The 15,057-nt window shown below is 31.8% G+C and overlaps 1 protein-coding gene across 2 annotated transcripts; it reads right to left on the reverse strand.

Moving 5' to 3' along the window:
• Nucleotides 1-362: 362 nt before the first annotated feature.
• LOC139905820 (zinc finger MYM-type protein 1-like) lies at nt 363-2,720 on the reverse strand. Of its 2 annotated transcripts, none has more exons than XM_071889567.1 (2): nt 1,006-2,720; nt 363-945 (listed from the first exon to the last, which is right to left on the reverse strand). In XM_071889567.1, exons 1-2 carry the CDS (start codon nt 2,391-2,393, stop codon nt 939-941), a joined length of 1,395 nt encoding a protein of 464 aa, XP_071745668.1. In that variant the 5' UTR covers nt 2,394-2,720; the 3' UTR covers nt 363-938. The 2 variants fall into 2 exon arrangements, with proteins under 2 accessions (XP_071745668.1, XP_071745667.1); XM_071889566.1 differs by having other exon boundaries at nt 369-949.
• Between the last annotated feature and the right edge of the window lie 12,337 nt (nt 2,721-15,057).

The following is a 15,057-nucleotide window of genomic DNA, read 5'->3' on the forward strand; positions in this document are numbered from 1 at the left end:
CTCTGCGGAAAGAAGAAATTATTTATTGTTTGATTTTTCCTTTTTTGAATTTCCCATCAAAGAGAACAGGCTAGAGTTTTCTGTCATACATTTATGATTTATTGATTGTTATTTTGTTGTTTTAATAATGAGTGTATATGTCAGGAAGATTTTTCGGTCTGCTTTACAAGGGTGAACGGTTGATTTTCAGTGGTGAACGAGGGATATTTAAACAGGGCAAATGCTACAGCATAGATTAAATCTTGCAAGAATATCGTCCAATGGACTGTCTGACCATTATTTTCTTCAGGCAAACATTGTAATGTAAAGGAAAAACTCTAGACGGAAAGTCAATGTCGACATATTCATAAAGGAAGGAGTACAATGGAGTATAAAATGCACGGTGCAAGAATGAGAGAAAATTTTTGAACTATACAATTAAGTCAAACAATTTAAACCTCCTTAAATATTCTTAAAATAATAACGGATGAAGATAACGAACGAGATTATAATATACCATGAAACGGTTACATTGACAGAAAATAAATTATGTTCACAAGTCTTGATGTTCTTAACTCGCATGTATACGTGGTGATGTGTTTGAAAAAAATGAAGAAAAAAATGCATGTGTTCTTTATCATGATTAGAAGAAGAAGTTTTTCCTCTCTTTCCTTGACGCAAAGGTGTCAATCAAACTGTCCATGTCTTCATGGAGCACCTTGTCCACCATCACCCTGTCCATGTTCAAGAGGGTGAGGGAGGAGAGCCTCTCCTGGTCCATGGTGGTCCTCATGTGGTTCTTGAGCCTTCTGAGACAGGAGAATGACCGCTCCACCTCACAGCTGCTGATGGGCATTGAGGCCAGGATAACGATCACCTTGTATAGCTCCGGCATCAGGCGGAACACTCCCGAGCTTATTAACTCCGCAGCAATTTGTGACGAAACCATGTCTTCTGTGTCAATATCTGCCTAGAGAAACATAAATTTTAAACATATAATGCAAAATGAAACATTATAATATTAACCTTGAATTGATGGAAGATTGCATGGTCTGACTGGAGCTGCTCGAGTTCAAGTATGTAGTACTTGGCGACACGCTCAATGCACAGGTCTCCACTTCACTGTCATTGACGATTGCAATGAGATCCATTGTGATGTTTGTATCGTCGGTGGCAAATCGGCTCTCAAGCTCTAATACAATCTTATTGATTGCAACATCGAAATGTGTTTCACGGAAGTAGGATTCAGTTGTTCCTTTCCACTTTATTCTCCTTGGAATCTTCGCCTCCTTGAATTCCAAATCAATTGAGCCCTCCTGGTCAAATACTGATTTCATCTCAGACGACTTCAACTCAGCAAGTTTCCAGATTGATTCAAAGATTTTCTCATTCTTAAGATCTTCAAGAGTCCTAATCACTAGGTTGGCGTGTTTCCGGGCCTTTGTTACGTCAACGTTTCTGCCTTGAAGTTCATCTGACAAGCTAGATGTGTGTCTGAGGAGTGTCTTCAACAATTCAATGCCGAAAACAAGTTCGTGACTAAAGATGCTGTTGAGCAGAGAAGTTGCTGTTGAACTCGATAATCTATCTTTATCTTTTCTCATTATTATGAGGGGCTTCATGATTCTGACCATCCCTAGAGATACAGCGTATACAGCATCGTAGCGGAGACTCCAGCGGGTAGCAGACTGGTTCTTCAGGGTCATCACCTTGGCATGCTCCTCATCTTTACTGGTTATCTTAACCGACTTGTAGATTGCTGACCTCTTTGGTGAACCTTCAATGAAGTTGTATAAAATTTGTACTGTCCCCATTGTATTTATCAACAGGGTTATATCTGAGAGAAGATCCTTGACTACAAGATTGAGGACATGGGCGTAGCAGTGGATGTAGACACACAGTGGGGATGCTTCCTTCCACCTGGCGGCAAGACCCTTCTTGATGCCGGATATGTTGGAGGCACCGTCCGCGGCCAGGGAGACAGTGTGGGCGGGGTTAAGGCCGAGATCCTTGACGGCCTCGTGAAGCTTCTCAAACAAATATTTGCCGTCAGTCTGGGTAACTTTTACAAACTTGAGGAAGCTCTCCTTCTTGATGCCTTCACTCGTCAGATATCCCAGTGACAGACTAAACTGCTCCATGTTTGACATATCTGATGTCTCATCAAAAATCTCAGAAAACCAGTAGTCATCATCGCGGGCACAAGTCTTGACATCTTCAATTATATTTTCAGTCACTTTGGATGCTATAATCTCTATCAGCTCATTTTGGATGTCAGGTGAAGTCCATTTGGCAAAACCTGCCCCAGCTGAACCAAATTTTTTTGACTTCGGCCTCCAGTTTATATTTGAGAATATGATTCTCTTGTGAACGCAGGGACAAAAGCTCCAAGAAGTTTCCTCGATTGTTTTCATTAGATTTCGTCAACTTTTCTCTTGTTTCGGAATCGCCCCTAAAAGCCAATCCTTGCATTGCCAGGAACCCAACAGTTTGGAAAAGATACCTCAAATAAGCTCGCCACTTCACGACTTCCTCAGCATGTTGAGACTGAACATGGCTGAGAACCGAGGTATTCTTTCTCTTTGATGTGAGGAAATTGATCCACTTTTCCATCGACAGTTTGTGTTTTTTGATGTTAGAATGAACTTTCAACGAGGAACTGTTTTTCCATGTTTTGAACTCAAATTTTCCAAGGTTGGAAATGGAAAATTTGGCACAAGCGAAACACTTGGCTGACTTTTCAACCTCGTCATATTCTAGCCACGGGAACTTACGGAACCAATCATATTGAAAGTCTCTAGAGTATTTGTCATCTATCTGAGGACTGTATGTTTGTAACTTGGGATGTAGAGGATGATCTCTCTCGACTTTAAGCACAGTTTCCCGCTCAGTCTCCACTCTGGTTCTGGTCTGGATGTCCTTCCGCTTTGGCTCCTGCCCGGTAAGTATCGGGCCACCCAGCTGGCTCGTGAAGACGACAGGGTACTCTGGGCCTCCGTCCACAAACTCCATCTCCTCAGTCTTGCTCTTCTCACCTCCCTGGACATTGTCGCTAGTCTCGGAGTCCTCTGCAGAGGGAATATTGTTGTTGTTGACTACAGAGAGCTGCTCGGGAGAGAAGATTGGTCCGATATCGAGATTAGGAAGTCTTATTCCATGAGAAATCCGTCCGCTGGGGTAATTTGATGAGTCACCATTATTTTCTGTGTCTGCAGTAACTTTCTCTTCAGCAGAAACAGACTTTTCAGATCTTGGTTCAGGCAGTAAGGCCTCAACTGGAGCAGGGTCATCGGGACAGGAGGAGGCAGTGACTGAGGATGAGGATGTAGCAGAGGAAGTTTTCTTAACAGCAAAGTTCAATGTTTTCTGCTTCTTATGATCAATTTTCACTTGATACTTGTAGCTGGGGTCATTCTTATGGAGTTTAACTTTGTGATAATTAAAGTTATCCTTCTGTACTTCCTTCTGACAGATAGAACAAATCACCAACTCTCTGTTAAAATGCGTTTTCCGCTTCCCGTGATACATTTCTGATAATTAATAAATTACTGCAACAATCCACTCTAAAAAGTACATAACTATTACTTATGTCCTTTTAAGCAGTAATAAAATTTAATTTATCTTGTATTCAATGAAACAAATTCTCACGCTCTCAAATATTTCAAGAGTACTCCATACGAAAAATGTTGTGTGCGTCTTTTTTTTTTTTTTTTTTTGGCTGTAAAGTACTTCACATTTGCAACCAGTAACGTTAAACGTAATATCTAACTCAAATATTCACTCAATGTGAAGTACTTTAAATCCATACGAAAAATGTTGTGTGCGTCTTTGTTTTTTATTTTTGGCTGTAATGTACTCTTGAAATAATTGCAGTAATTTATTAATTATCAGAAATGTATCACGGGAAGCGGAAAACGCGTTTTATATTCAAAGGTTCAATCATTTATATTTATAAAATGACAAGCAATATTTGAAAGAGATATTACGGTAAATTACAGGATTTGAATTCAAATTTCTGCTATGAATTGAGATACCCGAGAGTGTTAACTGTAGTTTAAAACCTCCGTTTTATCTATCTGACTTAATTTGGCCCCAATATTGTTTTAGAGATATAATTTATTAATTTACTAATTCTATAAATGTGCCGGTGAATTTTGGCTACTTTAAGTACAATTTGTGGTGCCTCCAAAGGATTAATCAGAATCATTTTTTCATTTAAATGAACTATAATTTGTTGGAAAATGTATTCCATGTTCAATTTTGAAAAAAATTATCTAGCTTCCTTTTGGGTGGACGTGCTACAAATATGTAATTTTATTATAATGACTCAGTACTATTATGAGTTGGTCATAAGTTACATATATATAATAGATTTTAATAATTAATTATGACTTAATTCATCTATATTTACATACATATATGATTGGTGGACGGTTGAGTAAGGTTGTTTTTTTTGGTCTGCTGAAGCGGACAAAGCGCAATACTGACGTACGGCGGCCCTGCTTATATACAACGATATTTAATTAAAAAAGAGCGAAAATGAAGATGGTGTAAATTTTGCATAAAACATCATTTATAACAGTCATGTAAAAAATTCATATGTAAAAACATAAATAAATAGACGAATCACTGTTATCTAGATCCTGATGTTTTAAATTTAAAAAAAATAAATCTTATATGTTCAAAAATTAAAACCTGTGTATTACACATTGAGATGAAAGTTATGTACACAAAACCGAAATCTCCGAATAATTTATCCTTTTGCACAGATTTACTGAATCACTTCGAATATAATGAATGATTCAAGGGCTTCAAGAAAATAATGAATGCAGAAATATCCTCTCAGCTGCTTGAATAAACACTTTCTACATGCTTAAAATTGAGGAAAGAGTAATTTGTGGCATAAATCCTAACTCATATGTGATATTCCGCTCAATAATAATATATTTGTCATAGGCCAGAGAAAAAGTTGAAGTGAAACGATTCAGATGATCCATTAAAAATATTGGAGGGCATTGGGAAAAGAATGACGAAAACAGTTAAGACTTTTGTAATATTATTTGTATTTCAAGTTGTGAGTTGAAGTATACAATTGTCAGAAGAATTTCTTACTCTTTAATATCGACTAAGAACCTCAAATAATATAAGGAGGATGAATTGCTTTATAAAAGATTTCCAAATTAGGTGTTTCATTGAAATTTACCAGCTCAAACGCTTTCTTCATTATTAAATTAACTTGAAAAGATTATGTTATCCAACATTATTGTAAATTAAAGTAAAAAAATAAACTAGGATTTTTGCCTTATCTTTATTTATGCTCAATATTGCTTGTATGTTGAGACACCACATGTCGAAAGAAAATTAAATCAGGACATCATACCTATATTGATTTTATTTTATTGTGACCGTAAATTTTTGCAACCTTTAAGTAGGAATAATAGGCAATGGGGCCTCTGTAGAGTTAATCAAAATAATTTATTAAAAGAAATTTAAGAGAATTAGTTGAAAAATCCGTTTTTATTTCTTATGAAGAAAAGTTGATTTGTAACTCGACTGCTGCATCGTTTTTTGACGTTCCTTTAGGAACAAATTAGCATCGAGTTCTGGGGTTCTACTTTTGATTAAAATTAGGGTTGTTATTTTTTTAAATAAAAATACAGTTTAGGGATTTGAAAAGGAAAAACTGATAGTGTGTGTACTCTTTTTTCTTTTTTATTTATTCTTTAAGATATCATCGTCTTGAAATTATAATTCTGGTCTATCTCTGTTGTAATTTTTTTTTTTAAATGCCTAATAAAATAAATAAAAATTATATTTAAATATAACACTTTCCAACAAAATCATATTTTTTTAAGCACTAGAACAACATATGCTTAACTTAGTAGAATATAATATGGTATTACTTTATCTCTGATATCCTCGTGCCCTTATAATTTTAAAGGTTCAAAGCATTGTTTACTGCTTGGTTTTGAAGATAGGAATTAATTATAATAATATATTTCATAGCCTAATGTTAAACAATTTTAAAACCCTTTTTAAGAATGTGTTTATCATGCTTATAACTAGAGTTATCCTTGTTTAAAGTTGGAAATTGGTGTTTTTTATTCATAGGTTTATAGGTTCAAGACGAATATATTCCGAAAGTTAAAAAAGTAACTCATTACATCGCTGAAAGTCTGAACTTTAATTTGAAAAAGAAAAAAAAATTAAAAAAGACTTCACCAAAAATACTTTTTATCGTTTTCAATTTGAGATAAGACCTCAACAATATTTGAAGGATAAAACTCATTTTGAATTTATCTCATAAGAAAAGTCCAAATATTTGTGTGCCATAGCAAGAAGAGAATATAAGTGATAAAGAGAGATAAAAAAAAGCGTGTGGTAGAACTTAAAAAGTGTGAAATAAAATAACTCCTGAGAGTTAGATTCCGAGTTTGGGATTGGTGTTCATCAGAGGAGAGGATTACATGTGTGGGAAGGAATTCCTGGTAATGATATTCCCGCTGAACTGCCCCTGGCCACTAGGATTTAATTTTGTGAAGATTTTCTCGGATGACTCGCTTGAATGTCCGTCTTTTGAAATACTTCACTCACTACGGGTCTGACATCTTGTGTCCATGGAGCTAAATAATAATGAATAAAATCAGATCATAGTGTATGGATGTCTAGATGAGTGATGCTCCTGGTCCAGAATAAAAAGTTAATTATTCTTTGTAATTTTCATTCTATGATTTCCTTAAAATACTTTATTTATCTCCGAACATCACCAGAGACAAAAGGGATAATGGTTGAATGTTGTTATGCCATTGAGTTAGAAATGGTTTTAGTATATGTTGTAGATTTCTGTAAATCGTAATTTGTATATAATTGTTTGAATGAAAATGAAGATATATTTTCTAATTTGTTTAAGCTTCATGTCTCAGCTTGTATAAATAAATCCAGATTAAAACATCTCTTTGGTTCCAGCAAAAAGATTGCTCGGATCCAGAATTTGCTCTTATCCAAAGTGTATAGAAAATTTTATTTTTCAGAAACCTGCATAATAAAATAAGTCAATTTATTATTGATTTTAAAATATATATTTCGCCTATATAGATTGTTTTAATTAGCGATGCGACGATTAATCGGAATTGAAGAATCGGTTGTTTTTTCTGGAATCGGAATTGGCATCGCGAAAATACTGTTTAATGTGCATTCATATTAATAAGCATCAGTGCCACTAAAACATATTGGTTATTAGTTATATCCAGACTATAGTAAAATATTGATTTGTGGACTATATAAACTGTCGTAATAAGCAATTGAATCTTCAAGTTTGAAATCTGACTCGCATCAACACGGTTCTGCGAGTCAGATTTCTCTGTTCTCGAACTTGGTGAAAAATAAAAATAGTACTAAACTCATTCATGAACACTTAAATTAGATACTGAGGAATTGAAATAACCGATCTAGATGAACACTTAAAAAAGAAAGCCCAGAAGTCACGAGAAAATTACATTCATTAGAGTTATAATATGTAAAAAATTCGAACGTCAATGACTTATTACGTTTACATTATTTACTTTCCAATAAAGTTAAAATTAATTAGTATGACCCGGTAGATGATTTCTTAATCTCATATTGGCTAATACCCAAAGACTTTAAGGAACCCTGACATGAGCCTCGCTGCCTATCAAAAATATATCCTTCGATTGCCTAGTTTTATCATAAATTATTAAATGTATTTAAAATATGTTATTATATCGTTATAACATAGTTTTTGTGCTGAAGATAAAGATCAACTATTACAGTGGTAGGAATAATATATAACAAGTAGTATTAAATGCAAGTGTTAAGTCTTTTTTATTCATAAAGCTATTTGATGGAGTTTAATAAATATTTATTGGAAATGTATCCATTTTATAGAGTAAAAATATCAACTTTGAGCTCCTAAAAAGGCGTCTCTTTCAATTATGATGTAATTTATGACGTCAGTGAAAAGGTTCTTTAGAAGTTTACATTCGAAGTAGATTTCGAATTATATAATGTTTGTAAGTAAGAACCGTAATCTAGAAATTTTGTTATCACATATCGAGGGTTCCTTCTCCTACGATCCTTAGATGCATCCACATCGATCAGGTAAAGAACAGTTAGTTACAATTTCAGCAGTACAACTCCATTAGCCCTATTCAAAAGAACTCTTTGTTAAGTTTCCGTATTTTTCCTATGCTTTGACATGTGAGAAGAAAGAAGATCATTTTTGGGGGGTTCTGAATACCAATCAATGAAGCAAGTGTATTCTTGGATGTTATTTCTAGAAAAATAGGTTTTTCTTTTCTAAACCTTTCAGGCTTTTCAGTTAAATATAATTTTATTGCAATTTTTTTTTGTTTATCATCTAAAATATTGCTATATAATGCAAATGGTACTACTTTTTCTGTTAAGAACCATTTATGGTTTCTAAGTTTATTTACAACAGTTTCGTCGTATTTCATTTCTTCATGAAATAAATACATCTTTTGGGAATATATGTTTTTGGTCATCCATCTTGCTTGATGAATGGCTCCAGGTTTTTCCAGTGAATTCCACGAGGAAGAGTACCTCCAAGTGAAGTAACTGTTAATCATATAATTTCCCTATAATCAGCTCTTGGAGTTTTGCAAGATACCAAAATTTCATTCTTCGTTTTTTTCACTTAGCCATGGTTTTTTTCAAAGTTAAGGTCGTTGAATTTTTAAAAAAAAGTTGTCCCATTGATTTTTAAAATGTTTGAACCAAGGATTTTCTGGAGATTTTACTTTTTTAAATAACTTTTCCTAAACTGCAGCTGCAACAATCTCCAATATATGGTGCCTACATTCTAAGTAAAATAGCTTTTTCCCCAATTGGTTTTCTATAAGCTTTGAAGCTCCTTTGTGTATTCCACTATTACTTGATGTAGTGTCAAACACCAGAGTGGTTATTCTCTGTGTCATTTCCCATTTTTATAAAAATGAAAATACGAGACATTCCGGAAGAGTTCTCCGGACAAATTAATTTGTTGGTTAATATTTACTTTGATAATACAGTGTTTGAAAAATTAAGAACCGTAATTTCTTTTTTTTTGTAGATTTAAGAGCCTGCAATCAAAATGGATGATATTTTGAGCTTTTAACAAATTAGCTAATATCTTGCTTTAATAAAAAAAAAAAACCACTTACTAAATTTTTTTTTGCAACAAAAAAATAAGAGATTTAAACGTAAATTGTCTCGTCTTTAAAAAGTTTTACATATAAAACCTGTACTGCCCACCATTTTTCCAATAATTGATGAAGAAGTACTATTTTTCGAGAAAAACAACAATTTTCAAAACTTTAAGCAAAAAGTTCGAGGGTCTAGGGTGTATTCAGAACCCCCAGAAATGATTTTCTTTCTTCTCACATGTCAAAACATGATAGAAATAGGGAAACCTAAAAAAAAACTCCAAAAGTGTTTTTTTAATAGGTCTAAGATACAAGATTCAACTCAGAAAATAAATTTATAATTTTAAATTGACTCTAAAATTCACTAGTTTGAGTTATATCACTCATGCATGCTAATTTCAAGCTCCATGGATACAAAATCCCTTAGTGATGGAGGGATTCGAATTGACGACAATACAGAGAGTTTTTTGGGAAGCTCTTTTTTTAAATGAAAGTTCAGATTTTCAGATATGAAATTCTGAACTTTTAAACTTTCGGAATATATTCGTCTTGAAGCTATAATCCTCTGAATAAAAATCACCTATTTTCAACTTTGAACAAACATAAAACGAGTTATAAGCCTCATAACTACATTTTAAAAATGGTTTTATTCTTTTTTAACATTAGGCTTTGTAATATATACATATTTACATAATCTTCAGCAAAAAGTGTTTAACAAAGCTTTGATCCATAAAAAAATAAAAATAAATATAGCCTTTTTCTGAAGGCCATGAAGCTTGCAGAGAAGAAATAAGGCTATATTTGCAACGAGGGGATCAAACTCTACTAAGTTGAGAAAAATGCTGTTCTTGTAACATTTTTGCTGTTGAACAGTGTAATTTAATGCTATTTTTAGTTTTGAAGGCTCTCCTATTTATAACAGCCATTCATTACATGTATTTGATGTGAACAAGGCTCTAAATTCTGTAACACCATAATTCTTGCTCTCACTTTGTATAAGCTGTGACTGTTGAGGGATATAAAAATGACGTAAATGATAAAAAAAAATGGTGTTTCCTAAAAAAAAAAACTAATGGCTGGCCCAAGTACGGATTTAGAAGGTGCATTAGGGTGATTGTCCTAAATTAATGTTTGTGGTTATTTAGTCTTGACAAAATGTAATATATATTATGTCTTTATATGAATTTAAATACTATCATTTTGGATTAGGGTATATTATTTTATGCTCCACAAGGAATTGCATCCATGGGGATGACAATTTCTTACTTGCAAAATAGATATTTTATTTCTGTGGTTCCATTATCATCACTATAATGAGCTTCTCATCACATAATATATTGATACATTATGTATCCTTTTGAAATTCTTATGAATGCCTTTTTCTAAAAATAAGTGTCTACATAAGTGTGCAAGAAAGACACACACACACATAAATAAAAGTAGGTTATGATAAAATCTAAGTGCAGATGTTTCAAAATAACTTTTTGCTTCGATAATGACTTTTATAGTATACATTAAACACATGGAAACACAAAAGGCTCAATCCTACTGAAATATAATACTTAATATTATATATACAATACAGTCTTTGCGTCTATTTTTACCTAATTAATCAAGGAAATACCATTTTTAAAATGGCTAAAAGTCTTTTTTATTATAATATACACACATAGTATATAAACAAAAAATAGCATAAGATTTAAAATGAGATGGTTGGCCAATCAAAGATTAGTTGAAGCAACAACAGACAAAAAATTCTTTGAGTTGGCTGAACTCTTTATGTCACTAATATATGAACGTTGATTGGTTGAATTTGTATTAGGTCTTGTTAAGCTGTGAACAATTTTCTACTATCATTGTATAATAAATCCAAAGTTGGGAAGCTTTGGCTAACTAAAAACCTATTTTGGGTCTCATTTCCCTCATTCTTTTTAGAGAAAAGATTGCGTGTTAAAACAAAAGTAACGGAGTCATATATATATATACAAGTTATTTAATTATTTCTTCGGAGGAATTTCGACTATAACTACAAATTTTGAATTACACAAATTTACAACTCTTTTGATTATCCTTTGGGCTTAGTATATGGAATACAAAGTCGACAAATGTCGACTTCAATTTCTTAACTTGATTAGTATAATAATTAAGATATAAAAAAGTTGAATGTATAAATATATCCCGTAAAAATAGATTGTAGGAATGTTCCCTTTTCAAGATTGTTTTTGTGTTGAAGAACCACAATCAATTTAACTATTAGATTATGAAGTATTTTTTCTGGTATTTTTTTTTTTTTTTGAGAAAAGGTTGTGAGATATAATAAATATAATGACGTTTCATTCTTTAAGTAATTAGTAGTCCTAAAAATTGTGTGTTCTTTGTAGAAATAAAACTCATTGGATCGTACAGAGGGACATTATGTTGTCTCTGCGTAGCTTATTAATAGAAATTAATTTCTTTAGTCAAAATGAATAGATGAATAGACAATTCAATAGATATACAATACATACAATAACCTCTATCCAAGTAATAAAATATAAATATAAAGCAAGAACAATGTGGAGGGTGATAGACGAAAAAAATTCCCTTCATTTCACATGCATTGTTGAGTTTATAATAAAATTGAAATAAATGCCTTTCAAGTGAGTATTATAAGAGGGAGGGGGAAAAGACCCTCTTCAAAAGAGGTTATAAAAGACCAACAACAACAAAAACTATTTACATACACACAAACTAATATTGCCTTGCCTTTATTGGGCTATATCTTCACAAAGAACAAACTAATGAAATGAGGAAAAACCCCTCTGTAAGTAATGATAATTAATTAGGAAAAGAAAACTATGTTTGGCTTTTGAGGAATTTAAATCCTTTTTATTATTATATGTATATGTTGTGTACAAGTTGCAATTTTGTGGCAACTTGTACTTCAAGGTCATTTATACTCGTGAATAGTGATGATCCTACCTTTATGGTTATGATGAAGGGAAGAAGTAGATCAAAATATTTAGAAAAGTAGGCTGCAAGGAGTCCACTGATATATTTCTTTGTTAATTATGATTATTCTTCTCTTTTTACTAGTTTTTGTAACTTTCTACTTGGGATAAGGATAATGCAATAATTGAATATTCCATGGATGATTAATATATTAATACCGTAGTTTTTGACTATATCATTACAAATTACTAAAATATAAGTACTCTGTGGCACATTGTATAGGTTAAATGATCACAGTTATATTATTTATAAATACATAATAATTATATAATTTTAATAGATCAAAATAAAATGATAGTATCAATTAATAGCTGTTAGTTACCAATGTTGTAACTAAATAATGCATTTTAAGATAAAAACAAGTATATACATATATATTTATGTTGTGAACTAGTTGTAACTTGAACAAGCAAATTGTACGAGTTACAACAAAAAAGGAGAGTAAGAAAACCTTCATGCAAAAGATGAATTTACGGGACTTGAGATGAGGATAATGCAATCATGGAATATTCGTTAGAGGGTCAATTTGTTTAGAGCTTTATAAAATATGAGCTAAACGCATGTTGTTTTTTTTTCTATTTGGTAATCTGAAGACTGTTTATTTTCCAAATGATTCTTTAATTCTTAAAAAGAGAACATCTAAGCATAAAGTGAGGGAGTTTATTTGTTGGAGAGTTATAAGTGTATGTCACTTAATAGTTAGTAATATTAAAATGACGAATGTTGTAATTAGATTAGGCGTTCTTGGATGTAACAAATATAATTTGCACCATCTCCTTATATAAGATACAACATATATTTTATTACAGTCTTGTGTGAAACCCCGAGATTTCTTGCATGGGGGCTCATGGACTTGAGAGGATTGGCATGGATTGTTTTCTTTGAACTCCTCTGGATCCAAATTAACCTATTTGAAATAACCCTTGTTCTGCTCCAATGTTTCGACTTTGTTGGTAGCGTAGACGTTCAACTGCTTAGAATGTACGAATGGAAATATGATAAATTACATTGTCAATGAATATTTCTAACATTGTCATTTCTAAATTCATGTCAAGTTCGTATGGATCTACAAATAGGGTGCATTTATGTATTCTGCATGCATGAAATATGCAATATTCATGCATTAAATGTATAAAAATACTTAATATATAAGCCTCCCATAAATCAACTCTATTATATATTGATGACTTTAGAGATACGTGAATCAAATTTGCCAATCCTTGTATGTACGTACATCGAACTCATAAGGTTCACTCCCTTAAAATGATTAAACCATTAAAAAATTGTTAACTGGATTATAAAAAAACTTTTATTCCATTTCAAAAGGAAGAATACTTTTTATGGCTTTATCCAATGATCACTAATAATTATTTGTATCCATTAAATCATTATGCTTTTGTGCAAAAAATACCCCCGAAAAAACAAACAATAGCAAAGAAAACCTACTTACAAACTTGTAACAAGATGTGACTTTAATTCTATCTTTCAATCTATTCTTTAAAAAGAGTAAGAGAGAAATATCCAAAATTAACTTCTGGTTTCAAACTTTTCAAAATTGATCGTACCATTCTACATTAAATATTTGTAAGGGATTTTTTACAATTAAAAGAAGCTAATTCGAATTCAATCAATCAACTGTTAGAAAAGGGCGTAACTAGATTTTAAATAAAGGATATTTATTTTTAAACTGGAGTACTCTATTCCCATAATTGCTAATCCTTTTATCATTGCAGAGCCCTATAGTATTTTTTAAATAATAATATCAATATATATTATTTATTCGTTACTTCCCTGGGGGTTTTATCTAACCCAAAGACTAAAATATCCTTGTAATATCTTGTGCATATCATATTTTACTTTCTATGTAAATCCATTTTTTTGGGATGGCACTTCATTAGTTTCTGTTTTATTAAGAAATTCTGAAGTTAGTTAGATCGAGGTTCCTATAATTGTATATCCTCCCCAGCGATGGATATAAATAAACGAAGGAAGGGAGTGATGTGTTATTCTGTATACAACATGTTTAATTTGATAATAAGCCATTTATTTAGAGTAAATATACCCTTGATAGTCTATAAACTATACTATTCTGTTCTCCAACTAATATTTTTGATAATGAATAAATTTAGAAGTAGAAAATGTAATGTTAAACATGTTTTCAGTTCAGTTTCTTAACTGTTATTTATCGTAATGGGGGGAGGGATTAGGCAAGGGAGTAAGGACAATTTACTGAGTATGCCATTCTAGAGTAGAACGCCATTGATTCAAAAAAAAAATAAGGGGAAAGAGTAGAATAATAATTAATTAATTAATACAGAACTGCAGAATACTGGAATCATTTTCATGTTAGTGAAATAACGCCTAAATATCTCCTTACAACAAAAACAAGAAATATTTAAAACATAAGGTAGAATATCGTTCAAACTGCTTCAAACGAAAAAAAAATAATACAAAACATTCTTATCAAATAACTTATTCACGATAAAGGAACAAATAATATTTTTCATGATATTTATGAACAATTTAATAAATTAATTATAATTTATGTATGTGACGTATATGTAACTAAGGTGATTATAAGTAATTTATTTTCACATTTTACACGTTCGATATTCAATACGAAACTGCTGAAATTTCATTGATTGCAAACAACAATAGATGTAAGAAGAATTTATGCAGAGTTGATTTGAAGCCTCTGATTTGATACTTGTTCCTGAATATATCTTTTTAACACACACGATGTTGCCTTTTTATGATAGCACATATATTTAAAATTTTATCATTTAACTTACATTTTCCATTATGTTATTATGTAATTTTTCCTTCCTTTTGGAAAATTTACCTTGTTAATTCGGTTTAGATATGCAGTAATGTTCAACGCTTCTAGGGACAAAAAAGGTCAATTATGACCATTAACTTGTACAAA

Source organism: Lepeophtheirus salmonis, chromosome 6 (assembly GCF_016086655.4).
Source record: "Lepeophtheirus salmonis chromosome 6, UVic_Lsal_1.4, whole genome shotgun sequence".
In the NCBI taxonomy this organism is placed as follows: domain Eukaryota; kingdom Metazoa; phylum Arthropoda; class Copepoda; order Siphonostomatoida; family Caligidae; genus Lepeophtheirus; species Lepeophtheirus salmonis.

Bases quoted from the DNA above. Each gene is read 5' to 3' on its own strand.
- LOC139905820 (XM_071889566.1), bottom strand. From the start codon at position 2,393: ATGAAAACAATCGAGGAAACTTCTTGGAGCTTTTGTCCCTGCGTTCAC. The intron at 950-1,005 runs GTTAATATTATA...ATGTTTCTCTAG, and splicing joins CAATCTTCCATCAATTCAAG to GCAGATATTGACACAGAAGA.